Raw genomic sequence first — 27,589 nt, 5'->3', positions numbered from 1 at the left:
TCATAAGCAGGCTCTTTTGTTCTCAATGGGACTTCCCGGCCCAAGGTAATTTACCTGTGGCTGAGATTTTTATTATGGATAATCCCGAGTTCCTTTTTAACTCACCTTTGTCAGTTCTGCTCAGCAACTAAAATTGTTTTAGCTTGCTCCTTTTGCTTGAAAGGAAGTGGCTCACCTCTTTCAAATTCCTTAGGCTTTTTTGTTAATTCAAACCTTTTTTGTAAAAGCGGAAGAATTAGAGTCAGGTATTGGAATGCATAAGATGAAGCTTGGAGAAAGAGGGGTGCAAATAAAGTTTTTTCTTTTCTCTTATAAATTCATTCATGGCCAGGCAAATATTCCTAATAAAGTGTATTTAAGATATTAATGCATTAATATATGTTATGCATGTATTTATATATTAATGTATTAATACAGAAATACCAGAAATCACAGGATCAACAATTCCTATGAAAAAGTTAATACTTTGAAAATATAGGAGTGTGATTTTCAAGCCTTTATCATCATCTAAAGCTGTATTTATATTAATTTGGATGTTTATGGTCTAATTTGTGAATGAATCCAAATGTTTAAAGGTTATTTTGCTTTAAGAAGGAGACACATCTCATTTTAAAGCTCTCCAAATAATTTTTCTTCATGAAAGTTTAGTGACCATCCCTGTTTATATCACGATAAATTTTAAATTGTTTTTAAAATGCTCTGTAAACTTTTTGTATGATTTTCAGAAGGCCTGCTGAATTTCCACCTGTAAGCTAATTGGTTGCAGTTTTTCTTTGAGTTATCCAAGTTCTGGGTGAGACGATATGATGTTTTTTATGGCAGTTCTCTGTAATCAGAAATAAGCAGATAGTGACAAAAGAGAAGTTGTAGAATATTCCTGTATTAATGGGAAAAAGTTAAATGTGGATTTGAATTCATTCCATCATCTAAAACATAAAGATAAAGTTATATGGCTCAATTCTTTCAGATCAGGCATAATTAGAGAAGAATAGGAAGATTGAAAAGAAACTGATGCAAATGTGTTAGAGCAGTAACTTATGATCTTAAGGGGAAGATTTTATGAACAAGGGAGGAAATGCATACAAGCTATTTAGAGCTAGTTTTAAAGATGTTCCTGAAGCAATGTGAGATTATATTCATTCAATCTTGCCATTCACAGACTTTATGGGACTGTTAACTGACTGTCTTTCTGAGTCTAACTCCAGGTGTGAGTATCAAGGAAGGCTGACCCAAGATGCCAACAGCCCTGTGAGAGGGCAAGCATGAGCTGCAGGTATGATTTCTTGGCAGAGTTGAGAGGGCAACTGTTCAGCCTGTGCTGAGGTAGGACCTTTTTGACTTGATGTCTTAATTAAAACCTGGCAGTCTAAGCCTGACTCAATGCACCTTGCAGTTTAACATGGCCTCTGCCTGGAGTTGACAGGAAGCTGGGGAAAATATGGTCCCCTTACTCTATGTCCCTACTCTCTTGGTGGCAAAATTTCTATTAATCAGAAGGTTTTGTAAGCACAGTGAAAATCTAAAATATTAATTATGGAACATCTTAGATTACTATAGGACTGGGATCAGTGTTTTTGTATAGGCATAAGTTAGGTTTTCTCTCAGTAATGGTATGAAGACAATTAGGTCAAGGGCTTGTGAGAATATTATTTTGCTATTTGGTTAATATCAAGCTTGTCTAAAGCTTTGTTACAATTAGTAATGTTAATAGAAGAAAGGCTTGTGTATTATCTTCTAAATGCCATCAAAGAAACATGGCATGACAAAAGTTTATGACATTATATGTACTGTGTTGAAAATTGGTTATTTAATGTATTTATGTATGTACTGGAGTTTCATCCCTCTGGTGGGGAAAAATTAACGATGAGTAATGTAAAGTATAAGAATTTGGGTTCTGATGTGAATTTCTTAAACAGAACAATTGGTCAAGGTTCCAATTTTGAATTTGTAAAATGATCAGGGTTATAAGGATTAGAAATGGTAACTTAAAATTCTGCTAAGATTACTCTTGTAGGAGAATAGACAGAAAGCTGATTCCTGCAAGAAGAGAAGAAGAAGAAGCCTCTGCTGGAGATGACTGGAGCAGATGCCAAGGACCAGAAGACTTGATGCTCCCTGCTGGACAGCTATACAGGAAAAGACGTTTTGAATCTTAAAGGGACAATTACATCATTGCTTTTCTTTTTGGGTCTATGTATTTGTACTTACAAAGGGGACTGCCCCCTTTGATTTATCAATGCGTTGTTCTATCTTTCCAATGTTTACTTACAAGGGGATAGTTGAAGGAAAAAATTCGGATGTACTTATAGTGGTGAGGTGTCAGCATAGACAAAAAGGAGAGTACAAGTCATTGAGTGGAGTATTGAAGTAGCAGAACAATTATTGATTATTGATAGTTTCAAAAATTATTAGTATTTTCAAAACATTTACCCATTTCCTAATGTATTCTTGACTATTTTCCATACAGTACCTTATGTTCTTTGTTAGGTCAGAATAAGTTTTTGTCTACCTTGTGTCCTTAGGATAGTGAATGCTATGTTTAAGCCTTATTTGATAGTCAGAACATTACAGCAGAAATTACCCAGGTGTTACAATTGGCCACTGAGGAAGGAGAGGTAGTACTTGAGAACTTACAACCTGACAGTGTTATAGATAATTTTGAGTTATATTAAGATCTTTTTAACCTTCAATTGGCTTAGTCATGTTTTAGAGACTGTGACCATTGTGGAGGCTTTGCCTTTTTTGCTATGTCGTACTGCTTTAGTGATGAGTATGTTTTTGGGGGCCCTGTATATAGCCATTGAGTCGGTACCCATTGACACTTGTTACAAACAGACAAGGGGGAGATGTTGCGGGCCGCGTTAGAGCTGAACCCTGTCCTCCTCGGAGGCCCAGGGGCTTGCTGAGATAAACTCAGGGCTTTGGGATGTGGGTGGAGCCAGGAGGAGGGGTCTCGCCTTTGTTGCCTCCCTAGCAATTCCAGGTCTTTTTGCCCGGACCTGCCTGACCATGTGGAACTTCCGGCTGCCTGACCACGTGGAGTTTCCGGTTCTTTACCTGAACTGCCTGCCCGCAGGGAGCTTTGGGTAGCTCGGGAAGAGAAGGGCAGGAGAGTAGGTGGAGTCGGGGCAGTCCTAGGACCCAGGTGTATAGAGTTTTACCTGTCTTTCACCCACGTAACCAAAGAATGTACCTACGTCACTAAAGATATAAATGTGCTGCTTGCTGAAATAATAAACGGAGTCATTTCACCATCTCTTTCGGCTACTGCCCCGTACATTGTCTGCGAGATCAGGTCCTTTGCTTAGGCAGAGGCCTGGGGCTTGGGGGGAACCCTGAGCATAGTTATGAGGCTTCAAAACCCGTAACAAGAGAATTCTTGGATAGTGGCAACATCAAAAGACAAAATAGTTCATATCCATAGAAAGGTTTAAGTAACCTCTCTATATATATGTGTGGGGAACACACAGAATTATGTGATTTAAGTCATTACTCAATGAACTAGTCATCAGAAATATGAAGAGGTATCAAAAGAGAAATCAAAAACCCCTAATAAACAGATGAGAGATGCCTAAAAATTGCTACTAATAAGAGAAATGCAAAGTAAAACAACTCTGAGGCCAATTAGCAAAAAGGACAAAAGATAGGAGAAGTCAATCTTGGAGAAAGGATTTTTGTAAAATTAGAATTAAGTCAAAAGGCTGCACATAAGGACCTACAAGGCCACATGTGGCCTAAATGCTGCAGGTTGCCCACCCATGATGTAGAAGCTTTGGCTTTCATATATTCCTCTGGGTGTATATTTTGATCTTTCTTGCCAACAAAGATAATTTCTATGCTCAACTACTACTGACAGAGGTTGCTGCATCTCTTTGGTTCTCAAAGAGGATCAAGATATCAGAGAGGTGATGCCATGATATGCAAGTGAATTGGATTTAATTGACAGGAATTTCCAAAGTCACCAATCTCTCTTTCTCCTCCAGAGCCATCAGTGAGTAGAACTAGGAAGCTGGCCCCCTGGGGACCCAAATGGACAGGTGGGAAATACAGCTCACGCTTTTGTTCTTTCTTCCATGCATAGAGATATGAAATAGGTAAAGGAGATTTTGTTGGAAGAAGAAATTACAAAATATGGCAACTCATTTTTTATAAGGTGTAAGAAAGTGAGGAATGAAGGATAACAGTGAAGGTGTAAACCTGAGTAACTAGAAGGTTGGTATCCTCAGCAGAAATTGGGAAGTGAGAAAGAAGTGTGGGCTTTGTTGAAAAGATAACCAGTTCAGCTCAAATGTGTTGTGTCTGACATGCTCAAAAGAGATACTGGGACTAGGATGGAAAATGTAGATTTAGGAGCCATGCACAGTGAAAACTGGCTATTAAGAGAGAAAGGCAGCATTCCCTTAACAAACCAATCTTTCCTTGTCATGTTCTGCCTCAGGGAACAGTGGGAGTAGGGGTTAAGAATATGAACTCTGAACCCGGATTAGGCAAACAGTTTTCACTCTCTCTCCCTTGGTTTATACTACTCACTCTTCCTAATGCATTCCTGTCCCTGATGCCAAACAGATCATTAACCAAGGGAACATGGGGGAACTCACCTCAGTGTCTCTAACCTGCAGTTTGGGTTTCCCAAGGACTTACACAGAAGTGTTATTCCTCTGTCTTCAAAGGAATTCCCACTCACAACCAGGTGTTTGAGACTCTTATTCCTACTGAGAGCAGAGCAGAGATTCTGGGAACACGTAGAGGTGAGATGACAAGATGCCAGCCTGTAGGAGAAAACAGAATCAGAGCAAACTTGGTCACTTCAATGTCCTGTGACTAATTCACTTCTTGCCTTTTTCTGGGCAATGGTGAAAACACATCCACTTTGTGATCACCATCTTTTGTCATCTCCTATGTAGGGGAATGGATGTAATTCCTTTAAAAATAGTCAGTGTCTTCCAAAGCACAACCCTTTTAGACTTCAAATTATAGTATAAGTTAGGAATAGAACCGGCAGAACCCACAGAACAGCAGAGGGAAGCAGGGCTCCAGCCCAGGACAGCCTGGATGGTCTCTGGGTGAGGTCTATTCCATACGGAGCTGGGAGCTGGGAACGGAGTGGAGCAGAGCCCAGCCTGAGCAGCGTGGACGATCCAGACCAGAAGCCGGGGGGAGGGGGCCCTAGCGCCCTGAATATGTGAGCTGCGGCAGTTACCAGACCCCTCGACCCACAAACACCAAAGACTGCGGAGAAGGTTAGTGGGAAAAGCTGCGGGAGTGGAAGGAGTTCGCGGTTCGGCTTCCAGCCCCGGGGGCAGCGGAGGTGGGGCAGCTACAGCTGTTGTTACTTCTGGCTCCAGGCCCACCTGGTGGGAGGAATTAAGTGGCAGATCAGAGCAGGAGTGCAACAGCCTGCTGAAGATCTAAGCCCAGTCTGGACTGGGGGTCCTTGGGGAAGGAGGAGTGCGGCTCTGACAGAGCTGGCACCTCCCCCCCAAATGTAGAACATAGAACTCTGTAATCTACAAGCAGTCATACCCCACTGAAAAACTCAAGGGTCAAGTTAGTTGGTTGGGAATATGGCCAGGCAGCGAAAACGCGCCCAGATTCAGTCTCAGACTTTGGATTCTTTCTTTGGTGACAAAGAAGACCAAAACATATAGCCTAAAGAAGACAACAAAGTCATAGAGCCTACAACCAAAGCCTCCCAGAAAAACATGAACTGGCCCCAGGCCATAGAAGAGCTCAAAAAGGATTTGGAAAAGCAAGTTAGAGAAGTAGAGGAAAAATTGGGAAGAGAAATGAGAAGGATGTGAGAAAACCATGAAAAACAAGTCAATGACTTGCTAAAGGAGACCCAAAAAATACTGAAAAATACACTGAAGAAAATAACACCTTAAAAAACAGACTAACTCAAATGGCAAAAGAGCTCCAAAAAGCCAATGAGGAGAAGAATGCCTTGAAAGGCAGAATTAGCCAAATGGAAAAGGAGGTCCAAAAGACCACTGAAGAAAATACTACTTTAAAAATTAGATTGGAGCAAGTAGAAGCTAGTGACTTTATGAGAAATCCGGATATTATAAAACAGAACCAGAGGAATGAAAAAATGGAAGACAATGTGAAATATCTCCTTGTAAAAACCACTGACCTGGAAAATAGATCCAGGAGAGAGAATTTAAAAATTATTGGACTACCTGAAAGCCATGATCAAAAAAAGAGCCTAGAGAGCATCTTTCAAGAAATTATCAAGGAGAACTGCCCTGATATTCTAGAGCCACAGGGCAAAATAGAAATTGAAAGAATCCATCGATCACCTCCTCAAATAGATCCCAAAAAGAAATCTCCTAGGAATATTGTCGCCAAATTCCAGAGCTCCCAGATCAAGGAGAGAATACTGCAAGGAGCCAGAAAGAAACAATTTGAGTATTGTGGAAACCCAATCAGAATAACCCAAGATCTGGCAGCTTCTACATTAAGAGATCGAAGGGCTTGGAATGCGATATTCCGGAGGTCAATGGAGCTAGGATTAAAACCTAGAATCACCTACCCAGCAAAACTGAGTATCATGTTCCAAGGCAAAATATGGAGTTTCAATAAAATAGAGGACTTTCAAGCTTTCTCAGTGAAAAGACCAGAACTGAATAGAAAATTTGACTTTCAAACACAAGAATCAAGAGAAGCATGAAAAGGTAATCAAGAAACAGAAATTGCAAGGCACTTACTAAAGTTGAACTGTTTTGTTTACATTCCTACATGGAAAGATGATGAGTATGATTCATGAGACCTCAGTATTAGGGTAGTTGAAGGGAATATGCATATATATGTACATATGTATGTGTATATATATATATATATGTTTATGTATATATATAAGTGAATGTGTATGTAGGTATATATCTATGTGTATGTGTATGTATGTGTATATATATATGTGTTTATATATGTATGTATGTATATATATATATATATATATATGTAAAAGAGAGAGAGCAGACACAGGGTGAGTTGAAGATGAAGGGAAGATATCTAAAAGAAATAAAAAGAAATTAAGGGATGAGAGAGTAACATACTGAGAGAGGGAGATAGGGAGAGATAGAATGGGGTGGATTATCTCGCATAAAGGTGGCAAGAGGAAGCAGTTCTATGGGAGGAGGGGAGAGGGCAGGTGAGGGGGGAATGAGTGAACCTTGCTCTCATCAGATTTGGCCTGAGGGGGAATACCATACATACTCAGTTGGGTATCTTACCCCACAGGAAAGAAGAGGGAGGAAGATAAAAAAAAAATAAAAGGTGGGGGGATGATGGAGGGGAGGGCAGATGGGGGTGGAGGTAATCAAAACAAACACTTTGGAAAGGGGACAGGGTCAAGGGAGAAAATTCAATAAAGTGGGATGGGTTGGGAAGGAGCAAAATGTAGTTAGCCTTTCACAACATGAGTATTGTGGAAGGGTTATACATAATAATACATGTGTGGCCTAGGTTGAATTGCTCAACTTCTTAGGGTGGGTGGGTGGGAAGGGAAGAGGGAAGAGAATTTGGAACTCAAAGTTTTAAAATCAGATGTTCAAAAACAAAAAAAGTTTTTGTATGCAACTAAAAAATAAGATACACAGGCAATGGGGCGTAGAAATTTATCTTGCCCTACAAGAAAGGAAGGGAAAAGGGGATGAGAGGGGATGGGGGTGATAGAAGGGAGGGCTGACTGGGGAACAGGGCAACCAGAATATAAGCCATCTTGGAGTGGGAGGGTAGAAATGGGGAGAAAATTTGTAATTCAAAATGTTGTGATAATCAATGCTGAAAACCAAATATGTTAAATAAATAAATTGCATTTAAAAAAAAATTCACAGATTCATTTAGAATCTAGCCTGCTTCTATTGGTGTTACAAATAAACCTTGCTATTTTGACTGAAAAAAAAATTATAGTATAAGTTAGGAGTCATCAAAACTATTTAGTTCTATTTAAAAAACAGAAAAGCATACCAATCGAGCAGATTAAATAAGAAAGAATCAGAAACAAACTCAATAATGAGTCTTCATCATACATGAGAACATAAATTACACATGGAAGAACTCCGTACATGAAAAAAATTTCTGGAAAAACTGGAAAGCATTTTGGCAGAAATTAATTAGTATTACACCAAAATTTACAATATTTACCATAATCAGCTCAAAATATACATGTGGCCTGAAGGTCATCATGTTAAAAAGAAAAACCATAAGAAAAAGAAGAAGAATGAGAGGAAGAAGAAGAAAGAAAAAGAACAAAAAGTAGAACAAGAAAACCAAGGAAGAGGAGGTGGCGGTGGAGGGGAGGGGAAGGGAAGGAGGGGGAGGAGTAGGAGGATCAGATCAAGAAAATTAAATAATTATGAATATGAGAGAATTTGTACATAGTGGCAACAAGAAAAGATTAAGATATCACATATCCACTAAATGAAATGGAAAGGTTTAACAAACCTTTAACAAACCCTTAAAAATGCTAAAAGAACAAGAAGAATAACAATAGAAAGAATAAAAAGAGAACTTGATCTCAAAATTAGACACTTATGAATGTTGGAGAATCCTTAGATAGTGGCAACAACAAAAGAAAAAATAGCTCACATCCATTAAATGCAGTGGAAAGGTTTTTACCCGTGAATAGAATTAAGGGTATGATAAGAAAGGGAGATATTGGGAAAATGTTTTCTTTTGCTTTGGTTTTTCAGCACCAAATCACTGGCATGTGATTAATATCTGAGATATATATATATCTCAGAATTATGAGATTTAAATCATAGCTCAATGAATAAGTGGTCAAAGGAGAAGAACAAACAGGTGTGAAAAGAGAAATTATGGGCCTCTAACAACCACATGAAAGACTGCCACAAATTACTACTAACAAGAGAAATGCAGAATGAAACAACTCTAAGGCCAATTAACAAAAAGGACAAAAGATAGGAAAAATCAATTTTGGAGTAAGGATTTGTTCTCTAAAACTGGGATTCAGTCAAAAGGCTGCCCTTAAGGACATACAAAGCCACATGTGGTCTAAAAGCTATAGGTTTCCCACACTTGGTGTAGGAGCTTTCACTTTGTTATTTTCTTCTGAGTGTGTGTTTTGATCTTCCTTGTCACCAAAGTAACTTTCTATGATCAACTACTACTCACAGAGCTTTGTTGCTCCTTGCTTCCCAAAGAGAACTATGACAAAAGGAAGGTGATGCCATGACATGCAAGTGAATTGGATTTAAGTGAGGGAGAGATGTGCAAAGTCACCAATCTCACTTTCTCCTCCAGAGCCATCAGTGAGTAGAACTAAGAGCTGGCCGCCTGGGCACCCAACTGCACAGCTGGGAAATACAGCTCCCTCTTTTGTTCTTTCTTTCATGCATAGAGGTAAGAAGTAGTGAGAGGAGATTTTGTTGGGAGAAAAAATTACAAAATATGGCAAATCATGTTATGAATGGGGTAAGAAATTGAGGAATGAAGGAAAACAGTGAAGTTGTAAACCTGAGTAACTAGAAGGTTGGTATCCTCAGCAGAAATTGGGAAGTGAGGAAGAAGTGTGGGGTTTGTTGAAAAGATAACCAGTTCACCTCAAAATGTGTTGTGTCTGACATGCTCACAAGATATACAGGTACTAGGATGGAAAATGTAGATTTAGGAGACATGCACAGTGAAAACTGGCCCTTAGCAAAAAAGGCAGTATTCCCTTAACAAACCAATCTTTCCCTGTCATGTTCTGCCACAGAAAACAGTGAGAGGGAGGAGGGGTAAGAATATGAACACTGAACCTGGATTAGGCAAACAGTTTTGACACTCTGATCCTTGGTTTATGCTACTCTCTCTTCCTAATGCATTCCTGTCCATGATGCCAAACAAAACATAAACCAAGGGAACACGGGGGAACTCACCTCAGTGCCTCTAACCTGCAATTTGGGTTTCCCAAGGCCTCACACAGAAGTGTTATTCCTCCCTCTGCAAAGGAATTTCCACTCACATCCAGGTCTTTCAGGCTCTTATTGTTACTGAGAGCAGAGCAGAGATTCTGGGAACATGTAGAGGTAAGATGACAAGATGCCAAACTGCAGGAAAAAACACAATGAGAGTAAAGTGGTCAATTCAATTTGCTGTGACTAATTCACTTCCTATCTTTCTCTGGGCAATGGTGAAAACGCATTCACTTTGTGATCACCATCTTTTGTCATCTCCTATGTAGCGGTATGGAAGTAACTCCTTTAAAAATGGTCAGTGTCTTCCAAAGAATAACACTTTTAGACCTCAAATTATACTATAAGTTAGAAGTCATCAAATTATTTAGTACTAGTTAAAAAATAGAAAAGCATATCAATTGAGCCAGGTTAAATAAGAAAGAATCAGAAACAACTAAACTCAATAATTAGTCTTCAGCATACATGAGAACATAAAACACACATGGAAAAACTCCTTACATGAACAAAAATTACTGGAAAAACTGGAAAGCATTTTGGCAGAAATTAATTAGTATTACACCAACATTTACAACATGCACCTTAATTAACTCAAAATATACATGTGGCCTGAAGGTCATTATGTTAAATAGAAAAACAACAGGAGAAAGAAGAAGAATGAGGGCAATAAGAAGAAAGAAGAGCAAAAAGTAGAATAAGAAAACCAAGGAGGGGGAGGGGGCAGGGAGGGGAGGGAAAGGGAAAGAGGGGGAGGAGTAGAAGGATAAGATCAAGAAACTTAAACAATTATAAATATGAGAGAATTCTTAGATAGTGGCAACAACAAAAGAATAAAGACCTCCACTAAATGAAATGGAAAGGTTTAATAAACCTTTAACAAACCCTTAAAATAGAGAAAAACAACAAGAGAAATAACAAGAGAAAGATGAAAAAGAAAATCTGATCACACTTAGACAACTATGAATGTGGGAGAATCCTTAGATAGTGGCAACAACAAAAGACAAAACAGCTCACATCCATTAAATGCAGTGGAAAGGATTTTCCTATGAATGGAATTAAGGGTATGATAAGAAAGGGAGATATTGGCAAAAATATTTTCTTTTGGTTTGGCTTTTCGGCACGAAATCTCTGATATGTGATTATTATCCGAGGTATATATAAGGAATAGACAGAATTATGTGATTTAAGTCATAGCTCAATGAATAAGTGGTCAAAGGAGATGAACAAAAGGTGTCAAAAGAGAAATTATAGGCCTCTAATAACCACATGAAAGATTGCTACAAATGACTGCTAATAAGAGAAATGCGGAATAAAACAACTCTCAGGCCAATTAACAAAAAGGACAAAAGAGAGGAAAAATCAATTTTGGAGTAAGGATTTGGTCTGTAAAATTTGAATCTAGTCAAAAGGCTGCCCTTAATGACATATAAGGACACATGTGGTCTGAAAGCTGCAGGTTCCCCACACTTGGTGTAGGAGCTTTCACTTTCTTATTTTCTTCTGAGTGTGTGTTTTGATCTTCCTTGTCACCAAAGTTATTTCTACGATAAACTACTACTAACAGAGCTTAGTTTTTCCTTGTTTGTCAAAGAGGACCATGACACTAGGAAGGTGATGCCATGACATGCAACTGAACTGGATTTAAGTGAGGGACATATGTGCAAAGTCACCGATCTCACTTTCTCCCCCAGAGCCATCAGTGAGTAGAACGAAGAGCTGGCTGCCTGGGCACCCAACTGCACAGCTGGGAAATACAGCTCCCTCTTATGTTCCTTCTTTCATGCATAGAGAAAAGAAGTACGTAAAGGAGATTTTGTTGGGAGAAGAAATTAGAAAATATGGCAAATCATTTTATGAATGGGGTAGGAAAGTGAGGAATGAAGGATGACAGTGAAGTTGTAAACCTGAGTAACCTGAGAAGGTTGCTATCCTCAGCAGAACCTGGACAGTGAGGAAGAAGTGTGGGGTTTGTTGGAAAGATAACCAGTTCAGTTCAAATGTGTTCTGTTTGACATGCTTACAAGATATACAGGTTCTAGGATGAAAATGTAGATTTAGGAGCCATGCAGAGTGAAAATTGGCTCTTAGAGAGAAAGGCAGTATTCCCTTAACAAACCAATCTTTCCCTGTCATGTTCTGCATCAGGGAACAGTGAGAGGGAGGTGGGGATAAGAACATGAACTCTGAACCTAGATTAGGCAAAGAGTTTTCACTCTCTCTTCCTTGGTTTATGCGGCTCTCTCTTCCTAATGCATTCCTGTCCCTGATGCCAAACGGAACATAAACCAAGGGAGCATGGGGGAACTCACCTCAGTGCCTCTAACCTGCAGTTTGGGTTTCCCAAGGCCTCACACAGAAGTGTTATTCCTCCCTCTTCAAAGGAATTTCCACTCACATCTAGGTGTTTCAGACTCTTATTGCTACTGAGAGCAGAGCAGAGTTTCTGGGAACATGTAGACATAAGATGACAAGATGCCAGCCTGTGGGAGAAAACAGAATCAGAGCAAAGTGGTCAATTTATCTTGCCGTGTCTAATTCACTTCCTGTCTTCTCTGGGCAATGGTGAAAACACATCCACTTTGTGATCACCATCTTTTGTCATCTCCTCTGCAGGGGGGATGGATGTAACTCCTTTAAAAATGGTCAGTGTCTTCCAAAGAACAACATTTTTAGACCTCAAATTATACTATAAGTTCGGAGTCATCAAAACTATTTAGTACTAATTAAAAAGTAGAAAAGCATATCAATCGAGCAGATTAAATAAAAAAGAATCAGAAACAACTAAACTCAATAATGAGTCTTCATCATACATGAGAACATAAATTACACATGGAAGAACTGCTTACATGAAAAAAATTTCTGGAAAAACTGGAAAGCATTTTGGGAGAAATTAATTAGTATTACACCAACATTTACAACAATTACCGTAAATAGCTCAAAATGTACCTGTGGCCTGAAGGTCATCATATTAAAAGAAAAACAAGAAGGGAAAGGAGAGGAATGAGAGGAAGAAGAAGAAGAAGAAAGAAGAAGAAAAAAGGAGAACAAGAGAACCAAGGAGGAGGAGGAGGAAGAGGAGGATGTGGGGGAGGGGAGGGTAAGGGAAGGAGGAGGAGGAGTAGGAGGATGAGATCAAGAAACTCAAACAATTGCGAATATGAGAGAATTCTTAGATAGTGGCAACAACAAAAGACTAAAATAGCTCATATCCACTAAATGAAATGGAAAGGTTTAACCTTTAACAAACCCATAAAATGACAAAAACAATAAGAGGAATAACAAGAGAAAGAAGAAAAAGAGAATCTGATCACAAACTTAGACAACTATGAATGTGGGAGAATCCTTAGATAGTGGCAACAACAAAACACAAAACAGCTTACATGTATTAAATGCACTTGAATGGTTTTTCCCAAGAATGGAATTAAGAGTATGATAAAAAAGGGAGATATTGGGAAAATGTTTTCTTTTGGTTTGGGTTTTTGGCACCAAATCTCTGATATGTGACTAATGCCCAAGATATACATACATACATACATACATATATATATAAAATATGTATATATAGGGAACAGAAAGAATTATATGATTAAGACATAGCTCAATGAATAAGTGGTCAAAGGAAATGAACAAAAAGGTGTGAAAAGAGAAATTATATGCGTGTAATAACCACATGAAAGACTGCTAGAAATTACTACTAATAAGAGAACTGCAGAATAAAACAACTCTGAGGCCAATTAACAAAAAGTAGAAAAGAGAGGAAAAATCAATTTTGGAGAAAGGATTTGTTTTCTAAAATTGGGATTCACCATAAAGGCTTCCCTTAAGGACATACAAGGTCACATGTGGCCTAAAAGCTGCAGGTTCCCCACACTTGGTGTAGGAGTTTTCACTTTGTTATTTTCTTCTGAGTGTCTGTTTTGATCTTCCGTGTCAGCAAAGTACCTTTCTATGATCAACTATTACTCACACAGCTTTGTTGTTCCTTGGTTCTCCAAGAGGACCATGACACTAGGAAGGTGATGCCATGACATGCAAGTGAATTGGATTTAAGTGAGGGAAAGACGTGCAAAGTCACCAATCTCACTTTCTCCTCCAGAGCCATCAGTGAGTAGAACTAGGAAGCTGGCCCCATGCACACCCAACTGCACAGCTCGGAAATAAAGCTCCCTCTTTTGTTCTTCCTTTCATCCACAGAGGTAAGAAATAGGCAAAGGAGATTTTGTTGGGTGAAGAAAATACAAAGGATGGCAAAACATTTCATGAATGGGGTAAGAAAGTGAGGAATGAAGGATAACAGTGGAGTTGTAAACCTGAGTAATCAAAAGGTTGGTATCCTCAGTAGAAGTTGGGAAGTGAGGAAGAAGAGTGGGGTTTGTTGAAAAGATAACAAATAAAACTCAAATGTGTTGTGTCTGACATGCTCACAATATATACAAAGGACTAGGATGGAAAATGTAGATGTAGGAGACATGCACAGTGAAAACTGGGTCTTGGAGAGAAAGGCAGTATTCCCTTAACAAACCAATCTTTCGGCGTCTTGTTCTGCTTCAGGGAAGAGTGATAGGGAGGAGGAGTAAGAATATGAACTCTGAACCTGGATTAGGTAAACTTTTTCCACCCCCTGTTCCTTGGTTTGTGCTCCTCTCTCTTCCTAATGCATTCCTGTCCCTGATGCCAAACAGAACATAAAACAAGGGAACATGGAGGAACTCACCTCAGTGCCTCTAACTTGCAATTTGGGTTTCCCAAACAAAGAAGTGTTATTCCTCCCTCTTCAAAGGAATTTCCACTCACATCCAGGTCTTTCAGGCTCTTATTGCTACTGAGAGCAGAGCAAAGAATCTGGGAACATGTAGAGGTAAGATGACAAGATGCCAGCCTGTAGGAGAAAACAGAACCAAAGCAAAAGTGGTCAATTCAATTTCCTGTGACTAATTCACTTCCTTTCTTTCTCTGGGCAATGGTGAAAACACATCCACTTTGTGATAACCATCTTTTGTCATCTCCTATGTAGCAGAATGGATGTACTTCATTTAAAAATGGTCAGTGTCTTCCAAAGAACAACACTTCTAGACCTCAAATTACATTACAAGTTAGGAGTCATCAAAACTATTTAGTACTAGTTAAAAAATGGAAAAGCATACCAATCGTGCAGACTAAATAAGAAAGAATCAGAAACAACTAAACTCAATAATTAGTCTTCAGCATACATGAAAACACAAATTATACATGGAAGAACTCCTTACATGAAAAAAATTACTGGAAAAACTGGAAAGCATTTTGGCAAAAGCTAATTAGTATTACAGCAACATTTACACCATATAGCATAATCAGCTCAAAATATACATGTGGCCTGAAGTCATCATGTTAAAAAGAAAAACAACAAGAGAAAGAAGAAGAATGAGAGGAAGAAGAAGAAAGAACAAAAAGGACAACAAGAAAACCAAGGAGGAGGACGAGGAGGAGGAAATGGGTTGGGGAAGGGCAGGGAAGGAGGGGGAGGAGTAGAAGGATCAGATCAAGAAACTTAAACAACTATAAATATGAGAGAATTCTTAGATAGTGCCAACAAGAAAAGACTAAAATATCTCATATCCATTAAATGAAACGGAAAGGTTTAATAAACCTTTAACAAACCCTTCAAAATGAGAAAAACAACAAGAGGAATAACAAGAGAAAGAAGAAAAAGAGAATGTGATCACAAACGCAGACACCTATGAATGTGGGAGAATCCTAAGATAGTGGCAACAACAAAAGACAAAATAGCTTACATGTATTAAATGCAGTGGAAAGGATTTTCCCATTAATGGAATTAAGGGTTTGATAAGAAAGGGAGATATTGGGAAAATGTTTTCTTTTGGTTTGGTTTTTCCGCAGCAAATCTCTGATATGTGATTAATATCTGAGGTATATATAGGGAACAAACAGAATTATGTAATTTAAGTTATAGCTCAATGAATAAGTGGTCAAAGGAGATGAAGAAACATGTGTCAAAAGAGAAATTATAGGCCTCTAATAACCACATGAAAGATTGCTACAAATTATTACTAGTAAGAGAACTGCAGAATAAAACAAATCTGAGGCCAATTAACAAAAAGGACAAAAGAGAGGAAAAATCAATTTTGGAGTAAGGATTTATTCTCTACAATTGGGATTCAGTCAAAAGGCTGACCTTAAGGACATACAAGGTCACATGTGGCCTGAAAGCTGCAGGTTCCGCAATACTTGGTGTAGGAGCTTTCACTTTCTTATTTTCTTCTGAGTGTGTGTTTTGATCTTCCTTGTCACCAAATTAACTTTATATAATCAATTACTACTCTCACAGCTTTGTTGTTCCTTGGTTATCAAAGAGGACCATGACACTAGGAAGGTGATGCCATGATATGCAAGTGAATTGGATTTAAGTGAGGGAGAGATGTGCAAAGTCACCAATCTCACTTTCTCCTCCGGAGCCATCAGTGAGTAGAACTAAGAGCTGGCCGCCTGGGAACTCAACAGCACATCTGGGAAATACAGCTCGCTCTTTTGTTCTTTCTTTCCTTCATACAGGCAAGAAGTTGGCAAAGGAGATTTTGTTATGAGAACAAATTATAAAAGATGGCGAATCATTTTTTATATGGGGTAAGAAAGTGAGGAATGAAGGATAACAGTGAAGTTCTAAACCTGAGTAACTAGAAGGTTGGTATCCTCAGCAGAAATTGGGAAGCGAGGAAGAAGTGTGGGGTTTGTTGAAAAGATAACCAGTTCACCTCAAAATGTGTTGTGTCTGACATGCTCACAAGATATACAGGTACTAGGATGGAAAATGTAGATTTAGGAGACATGCACAGTGAAAACTGGCCCTTAGCAAAAAAAGGCAGTATTCCCTTAACAAACCAATCTTTCGCTATCATGTTTTGCCTCAGGGAAAAGTGAGAGGGAGGAGTGGGAAAGAATATGAACTCTGAACCTGGATTAGGCAAACACTTTTCACTCTGTTCCTTGGTCTGTGCTACTCTCTCTTCCTAATGCATTTCTATCCCTGATGCCAAAAGAACATAAAACAAGGGAACATGGGGGAACTAACCTCAGTGCCTCCAACCTGCAATTTGAGTTTCCCAAGGCCTCACACAGAAGTGTTATTCCTCGCTCTTCAAAGGAATTTCCACTCACATCCAGGTCTTCCAAGCTCTTATTGCTACTGAGAGCAGAGCAGAGATTCTGGGAACACGTAGAGGTAAGATTACAAGATGCCAGACTGTAGGAAAAAACAGAATCAGAGCAAAGTGGTCAATTCAATTTCCTGTGACTAATTCACTTCCTGTCTTTCTCTGGGCAATGGTGAAAACACATCCACTTTGTGATCTCCATCTTTTCTCATCTCCTATGTACGGGAATGGATGTAATTCCTTTAAAAAAGATCAGTGTCTTCCAAAGAACAACAGTTTTAGACCTCAAATTATACTACAAGTTCGGAGTCATCACAACTATTTAGTCCTAGTTAAAAAACAGAACGGCATACCAGTCAAGCTGATTAAATAAGAAAGAATCAGAAACAACTAAACTCAATAATTAGTTTTCAGCATACATGAGAACATAAATTAGACATGGAAGAACTCCTTAAATGAAAGAAATTTCTGGAAAAACTGGAAAGCATTTTGGCAGAAATTAATTAGTATTACACCAACATTTACAACATATACCATAATTAGCTCAAAATGTACATGGGGCCTAAAGTAATCACGTAAAAAGAAAAACAACAAGAGAAAGAAGAAGAATGAGAGGAAGAAGAAGAAAAAAGAAAAACAAAATGCAGAAGAAGAAAACCAAGGAGGAGGAGGAGGTGGAGAATGAGGTGGGAGAGGGGAGGGGAAGGGAAGGAGGGAGAGGATTAGGAGGATCAGATCAAGAAACTTAAACAATTACGATTTTGAGAGAATTTGTAGTTAGTGGCAACAACCAAAGACAAAAATGGATGATATACACTAAATGAAATGGAAAGGTTTAATGAACTTTTAACAAACCCTTAAAAATGCAAAAAAGAACAAGAGGAATAACAAGAGAAAGAAGAAAAAGAGAATTTGATCACAAACTTAGACAACTATGAATGTGGGAGAATCCTTAGATAGTGGCAACAACAAAACACAAAATAGCTCACATCCTTTAAATCTATTAAATGCAGTGGAAAGGTTTTTCCCTTGAATGGATTTAAGGGTATGATAAGAAAGGGATGTATTGGAAAAATGTTTCCTTTTGGTTTGGTTTTTTGTCACCAAATCTCTGATATGTCATTAATATCCGAGACATATATAGGGAACAGACAGAATTATGTGATTTAAGTCATAGCTCAAAGAATAAGTGGTCAAAGGAGATAAACACACAGGTCTCAAAAGGAAAATTATAGGCCTCTAATAACCACATGAAAGACTGCTACAAATGGCTACTAATAAGAGAAACGTAGAATAAAACATCTCTGAGAGCAATTAACAAAAAGGACAAAATATAGGAAAAATCAATTTTGGAGTAAAGATTTGTTCTCTAAAATTGGGATTCAGTCAAAAGCATGCCCTTAAGGACATAGAAGGTCATATGTGTCCTGAAAGCTGCAGGTTCCTCACACTTGATGTAGAGGCTTTCACTTTGTTATTTTCTTCTGAGTGGGTTTTGATCTTCCTTATCACCAAAGCAACTTTGTATGATCAGTGACTACTCACAGAGCTTTGTTGTTCCTTGCTTCTCAAAGAGAACCATGACACTAGGAAGGTGATGCAATGACATGCAAGTGAATTGGATTTAAGTGAGGGAGAGATGTGCAAAGTCACCAATCTCACTTTCTCCTCCAGAGCCATCAGTGAGTAGAACTAAGAGCTGCATCCCGGGCACCTAACTGCACAGCTGGGAAATACAGCTCCCTTTTTTGTTCTTTCTTTCGTCCATACAGGTAAGAAGAAGGTAAAGGAGATTTTGTTGGGAGAAAAAAGTACAAAAGATCGGAAATAAGTTTTTAGATGGGATAAGAAAGTGAGGAATGAAGGATAACAGTGAAGTTGTAAACCTAGAAGGTTGGTATCCTCAGCAGAAATGAGGAAGTGAGGAAGAAGTGTGGAGTTTGTTGAAAAGATAACCAGTTCAACTCAAATGTGTTGTGTCTGACATGCTCAGAAGCTATACATGGACTAGGATGGAAAATGCAGATTTAGGAGCCATGCACAGTGAAAATTGGCCCTTAGCAAAAAGGCAGTATTCCCTTAACAAACCAATCTTTCCCTGTCCTGTTCTGTCTCAGGGAACAGTGAGAGGGAGGAGGGGGTAAGAATATGAATTCTGAACCTAGATTAGGCAAACAGTTTTCACTCTCTCATCCTTGGTCTGTGCTACTCTCTCTTCCTAATGCACTCCTGTCCCTGATGCCAAACAGAACATACACCAAGGGAACATAGGGGAACTCACCTCAGTGCCTCTAACCTGCAACTTGGGTTTCCCAAGGCCTCACACAGAAGTGTTATTCCTCCCTCTTCAAAGGAATTTCCACTCACATCCAGGTGTTTCAGGCTCTTATTGCTACTGAGAGCAGAGCAGACATTCTCAGAACAGGTAGAGGTAAGATGACAAGATGCCAGACTGTAGGAGAAAACAGAATCAGAGGAGAAGTGGTCAGTTCAATTTGCTGTGACTAATTCACTTCCTGTCTTCCTCTGAGCAATGGTGAAAACTTATCCATTTTGTGATCACCATCTTTTGTCATCTCCTTTGTAGGGGAATGGAGGTAATTCCTTTAAAAATGGTGAGTGTCTTCCAAAGAATAACACTTTTAGACCTCAAATTATATTACAAGTTAGGAGTTATTAAACTATTTAGTACTAGTTAAAAAATAGAAAAGCATACCAATCGAGCAGATTAAATAAAAAAGAATCAGAAACAACTAAACTCAATAATTAGTCTTCAGCATACATGAAAACACAAATTAGACATGGAAGAACTCCTTACATGAAAAAAAATTCTGGAAAAACTGGAAAGCATTTTAGCAGAAATTAATTAGTATTACACCAATATTCACAACATATACCATAATTAGCTCAAAATGTACATGTGGCCTGAAGGTCATCATGTTAAAAAGAAAAACAATAAGAGGAAGAAGAAGACTGAGAGGAAGAAGATGAAAGAAGAAGAACAAAAAGTAGAACGAGAAAACCAAGGAGGAAGAGGAGGATGAGGAAGTCGGGGAGGGGAGGGGAGGAGAAGGGAAAGAGGGGGAGGAGTAGGAGGATCAGATCAAGAATTTTAAACAATTATGAATATGAGAGAATTCTTAGATAGAGGCAACAACGAAAGATTTAAATAGCTCATATCCACTAAATGAAATGGAAGGTTTAATAAACCTTTAACAAACCCTTAAAAAGGTGAAAAAGAACAAGAGGAATAATAACAGAAAGAAGAATAAGAGAATCTGATGACAAACTTAGACAACTATGAATGTGGGAGAATCCTCAGATAGTGGCAACAACAAAAGAAAAAAGAGCCCACCTCCATTAAATGTACTGGAAAGATTTTTCCCAAGAATAGAAATTAAGGTTATGATAAGAAAGGGAGATACTGGGAAAATGTTTTCTTTGGGTTTGGTTTTTCCAGATAAAATCTCTGATAAATGATTAATACCCAAGATATATATATATATATTTATACGGAACAAACAGAATTTTGTGATTTAAGTCATAGCTGAATGAATAAGTGGTCAAAGGAGATAAACAAACAGGTTTCAAAAGAGAAATTATAGGCCTCTAATAACCACATGAAATACAGCTAGAAATTACTACTAATAAGAGAAATGCAGAAGAAAACAACTCTGAGGCCAATTAACAAAAAAGCCAAAGGATAGGAAAAATTAATTTTGAAGTAACGATTTGTTCTCTAAAATTTGGATTCAGGCAAAAGGCTTCCCTTGTAGACGTACAAAGCCACATGTGGCCTGAAAGCTGCAGGTTCCCCACACATAGGGTAGGAGCTTTCACTTTGTTATTTTCTTCTGAGTGTGTGTTTGATCTTCCTTGTCACCAAAGTAACTTTCTATGATCAACTACTACTCACACAGCTTTGTTGTTCCTTGGTTCTCCAAGAGGACCATGACACTAGGAAGGTGATGCCATGACATGCAAGTGAATTGAATTTAAGTGAGGGAGAGATGTGCCAAGTCACCAATCTCACTTTCTCCTCCAGAGCCATAAGTGAGTAGAAGTAAGAGCGTGGCCCCCTGAGCACCCAACTGCACATTTGGGACATATAGCTCCCTCTTTTGTTCTTTCTTTCATCCATAGAGGTAAGAAGTAGGTAAAAGAAATTTTGTTGGGAGAAGAAATTACAAAAATGGCAAATGATTTTTTATATGGGGTAAGAAAGTGAGGAATGAAAGATAACAGTGAAGTTGTAAACCTGAGTAACTAGAAGGTTGGTATGCTCAGCAGAAATTGGGAAGTGAGAAAGAAGTGTGGGGTTTGTTGAAAAGATAACCAGTTCAGCTCAAATGTTTTGTGTCTGACATGCTCACACGATATACAGGGACTAGGATGCAAAATGTAGATTTACGAACCATGCACAGTGAAAACTGGCTCTTAGAGAGAAAGGCAGTATTCCCTTAATAAACCAATCTTTCCCTGTCATGTTCTGTCTCAGGGAACAGTGAGATTGAGGAAGGAGTAAGAATATGAACTCTGATCCTGGATTAGGGAAACAGTTTTCACTCTCTGTTCCTTGGTTTGTGCTCCTCTCTCTTCCTAATGCATTCCTGTCCCTGATGCCAAACAGAACATAAACCAAGGGAACATGTGGGAACTCACCTCAGTGCCTCTAACTTGCAATTTGGGTTTCCCAAAGCCTCACACAGAAGTGTTATTCCTCCCTCTTCAAAGGAATTTCCACTCACATCCAGGTGTTTCAGGCTCTTATTGCTACTGAGAGCAGAACAGAGATTCTGGGAACATGTAGAGGTAAGATGACAAGATGCCAGACTGTAGGAGAAAACACAGTCAGAGCAAAGTGGTCAATTCAGTTTCCTGTGACTAATTCACTTCCCTTCTTTCTCTGGGCAACGGTGAAAACACATCCACTTTGTCATCACCATCCTTTGTCATCTCCTATGTAGGGGAAGGGATGTAATTCATTTGAAAATGGTCAGCGTCTTCCAAACGACAACATTTTTAGACCTCAAATTATACTGTAAGTTAGGAGTCATCATAACTATTCAATACTAGTTGAAAATTAGAAAAGCATACCAATCGAGCAGATTAAATAAGAAGGAATCAGAAACAAGTAAACTCAATAATTAGTCTTCAGCATACATGAGAACATAAAACACACATCGAAGAACTCCTTACATGAAAAAATTTCTGGAAAAACTGGAAAGCATTTTGGCAGAAATTAATTAGTATTACACCAACATTCACAACATGCACCTTAATTAACTCAAAATATACATGTGGCCTGAAGGTAATTATGTTAAAAAGAAAAACAACAAGAGAAAGAAGAGGAATGAAGGGAAGAAGAAAGAAGAAGAATAAAAAGTAGAACAAGAAAACCAAGGAGAAGGAAGAGGAGGCAGCAGAGGGGAGGGGAAGGGAAAGAGGGGAGGATTAGGAGGATCAGCTGAAGAAACATAAACAATTATGAATAGGAGGGAATTCTTACATAGTGGCAACAAAAAATGATTTAAGTAGCTGATATCCACAGAATGAAATGGAAAGGTTTAATACAAGTTTAACAAACCCTTAAAAATGCGAAAAAGAACAAGAGGAATAAAAAGAGAAAGAAGAAAAAAAGAATCTGATCACAAACTTAGACAACTATGAATGTGGGAGAATCCTTAGATAGTGGCAACAACAAAACACAAAATAGCTCACATCCATTAAATGCACTGCAAAGGTTTTTCCCAAGAATGGAGTTAAGGGTATGATAAGAAAGGGAGATATTCTGAAAATGTTTTCTTTGGTTTGGTTTTTCCGCAGCAAATCTCTGATGTGTGATTAATATCTGAGATATATGTATAGGGAACAGACAGAATTATGTGATTTAAGTCATAGCTCAATGAATAAGTGGTCAAAGGAGATGAACAAACAGGTGTCAAAAGAGAAATTATAGGCCTCTAATAATCACATGAAAGACTGCTATAAATTAGTGCTAATAAGAGAAATACAGAATAAAACAACTCTGAGGCCAAGTAACAAAAACGAAAAGATAAGGTAAAATCAATTTTGGAGTAAGGATTTGTTCTCTAAAATTGGGATTCAGTCAAAAGGCTGCCCTTAAGGACATGCAAGGCCACATGTGGAATAAAAGGTACAGGTTACCCACACTTGGTGTAGGAGCTTTCACTTTGTTATTTTCTTGTGAGTGTGTGTTTTGATCTTCCTTGCCACCAAAGGACCTTTCTATGATCAACTACTAGTCACACAGCTTTGCAGTTCCTTGGTTCTCAAAGAGGACCATGACATTAAGAAGGTGATGCTATGACATGGAAGTGAATTGGATTTAAATGAGGGAGAGATGTGCAACATCACCAATCTCACTTTCTCTTCCAGAGCCATCAGTGAGTACAACTAAGAGCTGGCTCCCTGGGCATACAACTGCACAGCTGGGAAATACAGCTCCCTCTTTTGTTCTTTCTTTCATGCATAGAGATAAAAAGTAGGTAAAAGAAATTTTGTTGGGAGAAGAAATTACAAAAATGGCAAATGACTTTTTATATGGGGTAAGAAAGTAAGGAATGAAAGATAACAGTGAAGTTGTAACCCTGAGTAACTAGAAGGTTGGTATCCTCAGCAGAAATTGGGAAGTCAGGTAGAAGTGTGGGGTTTGTTGAAAAGATAACCAGTTCAGCTCAAATGTGTTGTGTCTGACACGCTCACAAGATATACAGGGACTAGGATGCAAAATGTAGATTTAGGAGCCATGCAGAGTGAAAATTGGCTCTTAGAGAGAAAGGCAGTATGCCCTTAACAAACCAATCTTTCCCTGTCAATGTTATGCCTCAGGGAACAGTGAGAGGGAGGAGGGGGTAAGAATATGAACTCTGAACCTGGATTAAGCAAACAGTTTTCACTCTCTGTTCCTTGGTTTGTTCTGCTCTCTCTTTCTAATGCATTCCTTTCTCTGATGCCAAAAGAATATAAAACAAGGGAACATGGGGGAACCCACCTCAGTGCCTCCAACCTGCAATGTAGGTTTCCCAAGGCCTCACACAGAAGTGTTATTCCTCCCTCTTCAAAGGAATTTCCACTCACAACCAGGTGTTTCAGGCTCTTATTGCTACTGAGAGCAGAGCAGAGTTTCTGGGAACACGTAGAGGTAAGATGACAAGATGCCAGACTGTAAGAGAAAACAGAATCAGAGCAAAGTGGTCAATTCAATTTCCTGTGACTAATTCACTTCCTGTCTTTGTCTGGGCAATGGTGAAAACATATCCACTTTGTGTTGACCATCCTCTGTCATCTCCTATGTAGGGGAATGGATGTAATTCATTTGAAAATGGTCAGTGTCTTCCAAAGAACAACATTTTTTAGACCTATAATTATAATATATGTTAGGAGTCATCAAAACTATTTAGTAATATTTAAAAAATAGAAAAGCATACCAATCGAGCAGATTAAATAAGAAACAAAAACAACTAAACTCAATAATTAGTTTTCAGCATACATGAGAACATAAATTATACATGGAAGAACTCTTTATATGAAAAAATTTCTAGAAAAATTGGAAAGCATTTTGGCAGAAATTAATTAGTATTACACGAACATTTACAACATATACCATACTCACACATGACCTGAAAGTCATCATGTTAAAAAGAAAAACAACAAGATAAAGAAGAAGAATGAGAGGAAGAAGAAGAAAGAAGAAGAACAAAAAGGAGAACAAGAAAACCAATGAGGAGGAGGAGGAGGTGGGGGAGGAGATGAGAAGGGAAGGAGGGGGAGGAGTAGGAGGATCAGATCAAGAAACTTAAACAATTATGAATATGAGAGAATTCTCAGATAGTGGCATCAACAAAAGATTAAAATAGCTCATATCCACTAAATGAAATGGAAAGGTTTAAGAAACCTTTAACAAACCCTTAAAAATGAGAAAAAGAACAAGAGGAATAATAAGAGAAAGAAGAAAAAGAGAATCTGATCACAAACTTAGACAACTATGAACGTGGGAGAATCCTTAGATAGTGGCAACAACAAAACACAAAATACCTCACATCCATTAAATGCACTGGAATGGTTTCTCCCAAGAATGGAATTAAGGGTATGATAAGAAAGGGAGATATTCTGAAAATGTTTTCTTTTGGTTTGGTTTTTCGGCACCAAACTCTGATATGTGATTAATATCTGAGATATACACATATAAAGGGAAAAGACAGAATTATGTGATTTAAGTCATAGCTCAATGAATAAGTGGTCAAAGGAGATGAACAAACAGGTGTCAAAAGAGAAATTATAGGCCTGTAATAACCACATGAAAGACTGCTACAAATTACTACTAATAAGAGAAATGCAGAACAAAACAACTCTAAGGCCAATTAACAAAAAGGACAAGAAGGGAAAAATCAACTTTGGAGTAAGAATTTGTTGTCTAAAATTGGGATTCAGTCAAAAGGCTGCCCTTAAGGACATAAAAAGCCACATGCGGCCTGAAAGCTACAGGGTGCCAATACTTGGTGTAGCGGCTTTCACTTTGTTATTTTCTTCTGTGTGTGTTTTGATCTTCCTTGTCACCAAGGTAGATTTCTATGATCAACTACTACTCACAGAGCTTTGTTGTTCCTTAGTTCTCCAAGAGGACCATGAACTAGGAAGGTGAGGCCATGACATACAAGTGAATTGGATTTAAGTGAGGGAGAGATGTGCAAAGTCACCAATTTCACTTTTTTCTCCAGAGCCATCAGTGAGTAGAACTAAGAGCTGGCCCCCTGGGAACCCAAATGGATAGCTGGGAAATACAGCTCCCTCTTTTGTTCTTTCTTTCATGCACAGAGATAAGAAGTAGGTAAAGAAGATTTTGTTGGGAGAAGAAATTACAAAAGATGGCAAATGATTTTTCATATGTGGTAAGAAAGTTAGGAATGAAGGATAACAGTGAAGTTGTAAACCTGAGTAACTAGAAGGTTGGTATCCTCAGCAGAAATTGGGAAATGAGGAAGAAGTTTGGGGTTTCTTGAAAAGATAACCAGTTCAGCTCAAATGTGTTGTGTCTGACATGCTCACAAGATATATAGGGACTAGAATGGAAAATGTAGATGTAGGAGCCATGCAGAGTGAAAATTGGCTCTTAGAGAGAAAGGCAATATTTCCTTAACAAACCAATCTTTCCCTGTCATGTTCTGCCTCAGGGAACAGTGAGAGGGAGGAGGGGGTAAGAATATGAACTCTGAACCTGGATTAGGCAGTTTTCACTCTCTGTTCCTTCGTTTGTCTTACTCTCTTTTCCTAAAGCATTTCTGTCCCTGATGCCAAACAGAACATAAAACAAGGGAACATGGGGGAACTCACCTCAGTGCCTCCAACCTGCAATGTGGGTTTCCCAAGGCCTCACACAGAAGTGTTATTCCTCCTTCTGCAAAGGAATTTCCACTCACATCCAGGTGTTTCAGGCTCTTATTGCTACTGAGAGCAGAGCAGAGATTCTCGGCACAGGTAGAAGTAAGATGACAAGATGCCAGACTGTAGGAGAAAACAGAATCAGAGCAAAGTTGTCACTTCAATTTCCTGTGACTACTTCACTTCCAGTCTTTCTCTGGGCAATGCTGAAAACACATCCACTTTGTGATCACCATCTTTTGTCATCTCCTATGTAGGGGAATAAATGTAATTCCTTTAAAAATGGTAGGTGACTTCCGAAAGACAACGTTTTTAGACCTCAAATTATACTATAAGCTAGGAGTCATCAAAGCTATTTAGTACTAGTTAAAAAATAGAAAAGCATACCAATCAAGCAGTTTCAATAAGAAAGAATCAGAAACAACTAAACTCAACAATTAGTTTTCAGCATACATGAGAACATAAATTAGACATGGAAGAACTCCTTACATAAAAAAAATTTCTGAAAAAACTGGAAAGCATTTTGGCAGAAATTAATTAGTATTACAACAACTTTTACAACATGTACCATAATTAGCTTAAAGTGTACATGTGACCTGAAGGTCATCATGTTAAAAAGAAAAACAACAAGAGAAAGAAGAAGAAGAATGAGGGGAAGAAGAAGTAAGAAGAAGAACAAAAAGAAGAACAAGAAAACCAAGGAGGAGGAAGAGAAGGAGGAGGAGGAGGCCGGGGAAGGGTGGGGAAGGGAAGGAGGGGGAGGAGTAGGAGGATCAGATCATGAAACTTAAACAATTATGAATATGAGAGAATTCTTAGATAGTTGCAACAACAAAAGACTAAAAGAGCTCATATCCACTAAATAAAATGGAAAGGTTTAATAAACCTTTAACAAACCCTTAAAAATGTGAAAAACAACAAGAGGAATAACAAGAGAAAGAAGAAAAAGAGAATCTGATGACAAACTTAGACACCTATGAATGTGGGAGAATCCTTAGATAGTGGCAACAACAAAAGAAAAAATAGCTCACATCCATTAAATGCAGTGAAAGGTTTTTCCCATGAATGGAATTAAGGGTATGATAAGAAAGGGAGATACTGGGAAAATGTTTTCTTTTGGTT

General features: G+C 38.4%; 1 protein-coding gene across 1 annotated transcript in view; it reads right to left on the bottom strand.

Annotated features, from left to right (window-relative positions):
* LOC118836631 (NACHT, LRR and PYD domains-containing protein 12-like) overlaps positions 1 to 27,589 on the bottom strand; it is a 108,718-nt gene that overhangs the window by 28,746 nt on the left and 52,383 nt on the right. Inside the window, exon 7 of the mRNA XM_036743870.1 lies at positions 21,728 to 21,898. Within this exon, the coding sequence (XP_036599765.1) occupies positions 21,728 to 21,898 (171 nt within the window). The remainder of the gene's footprint in view (positions 1 to 21,727; positions 21,899 to 27,589) is intronic.

This window comes from Trichosurus vulpecula, chromosome 2 (genome assembly GCF_011100635.1).
Source record: "Trichosurus vulpecula isolate mTriVul1 chromosome 2, mTriVul1.pri, whole genome shotgun sequence".
Classification (NCBI taxonomy): Eukaryota; Metazoa; Chordata; class Mammalia; order Diprotodontia; family Phalangeridae; genus Trichosurus; species Trichosurus vulpecula.
This window is presented reverse-complemented; position numbering and strand designations above follow the sequence as displayed.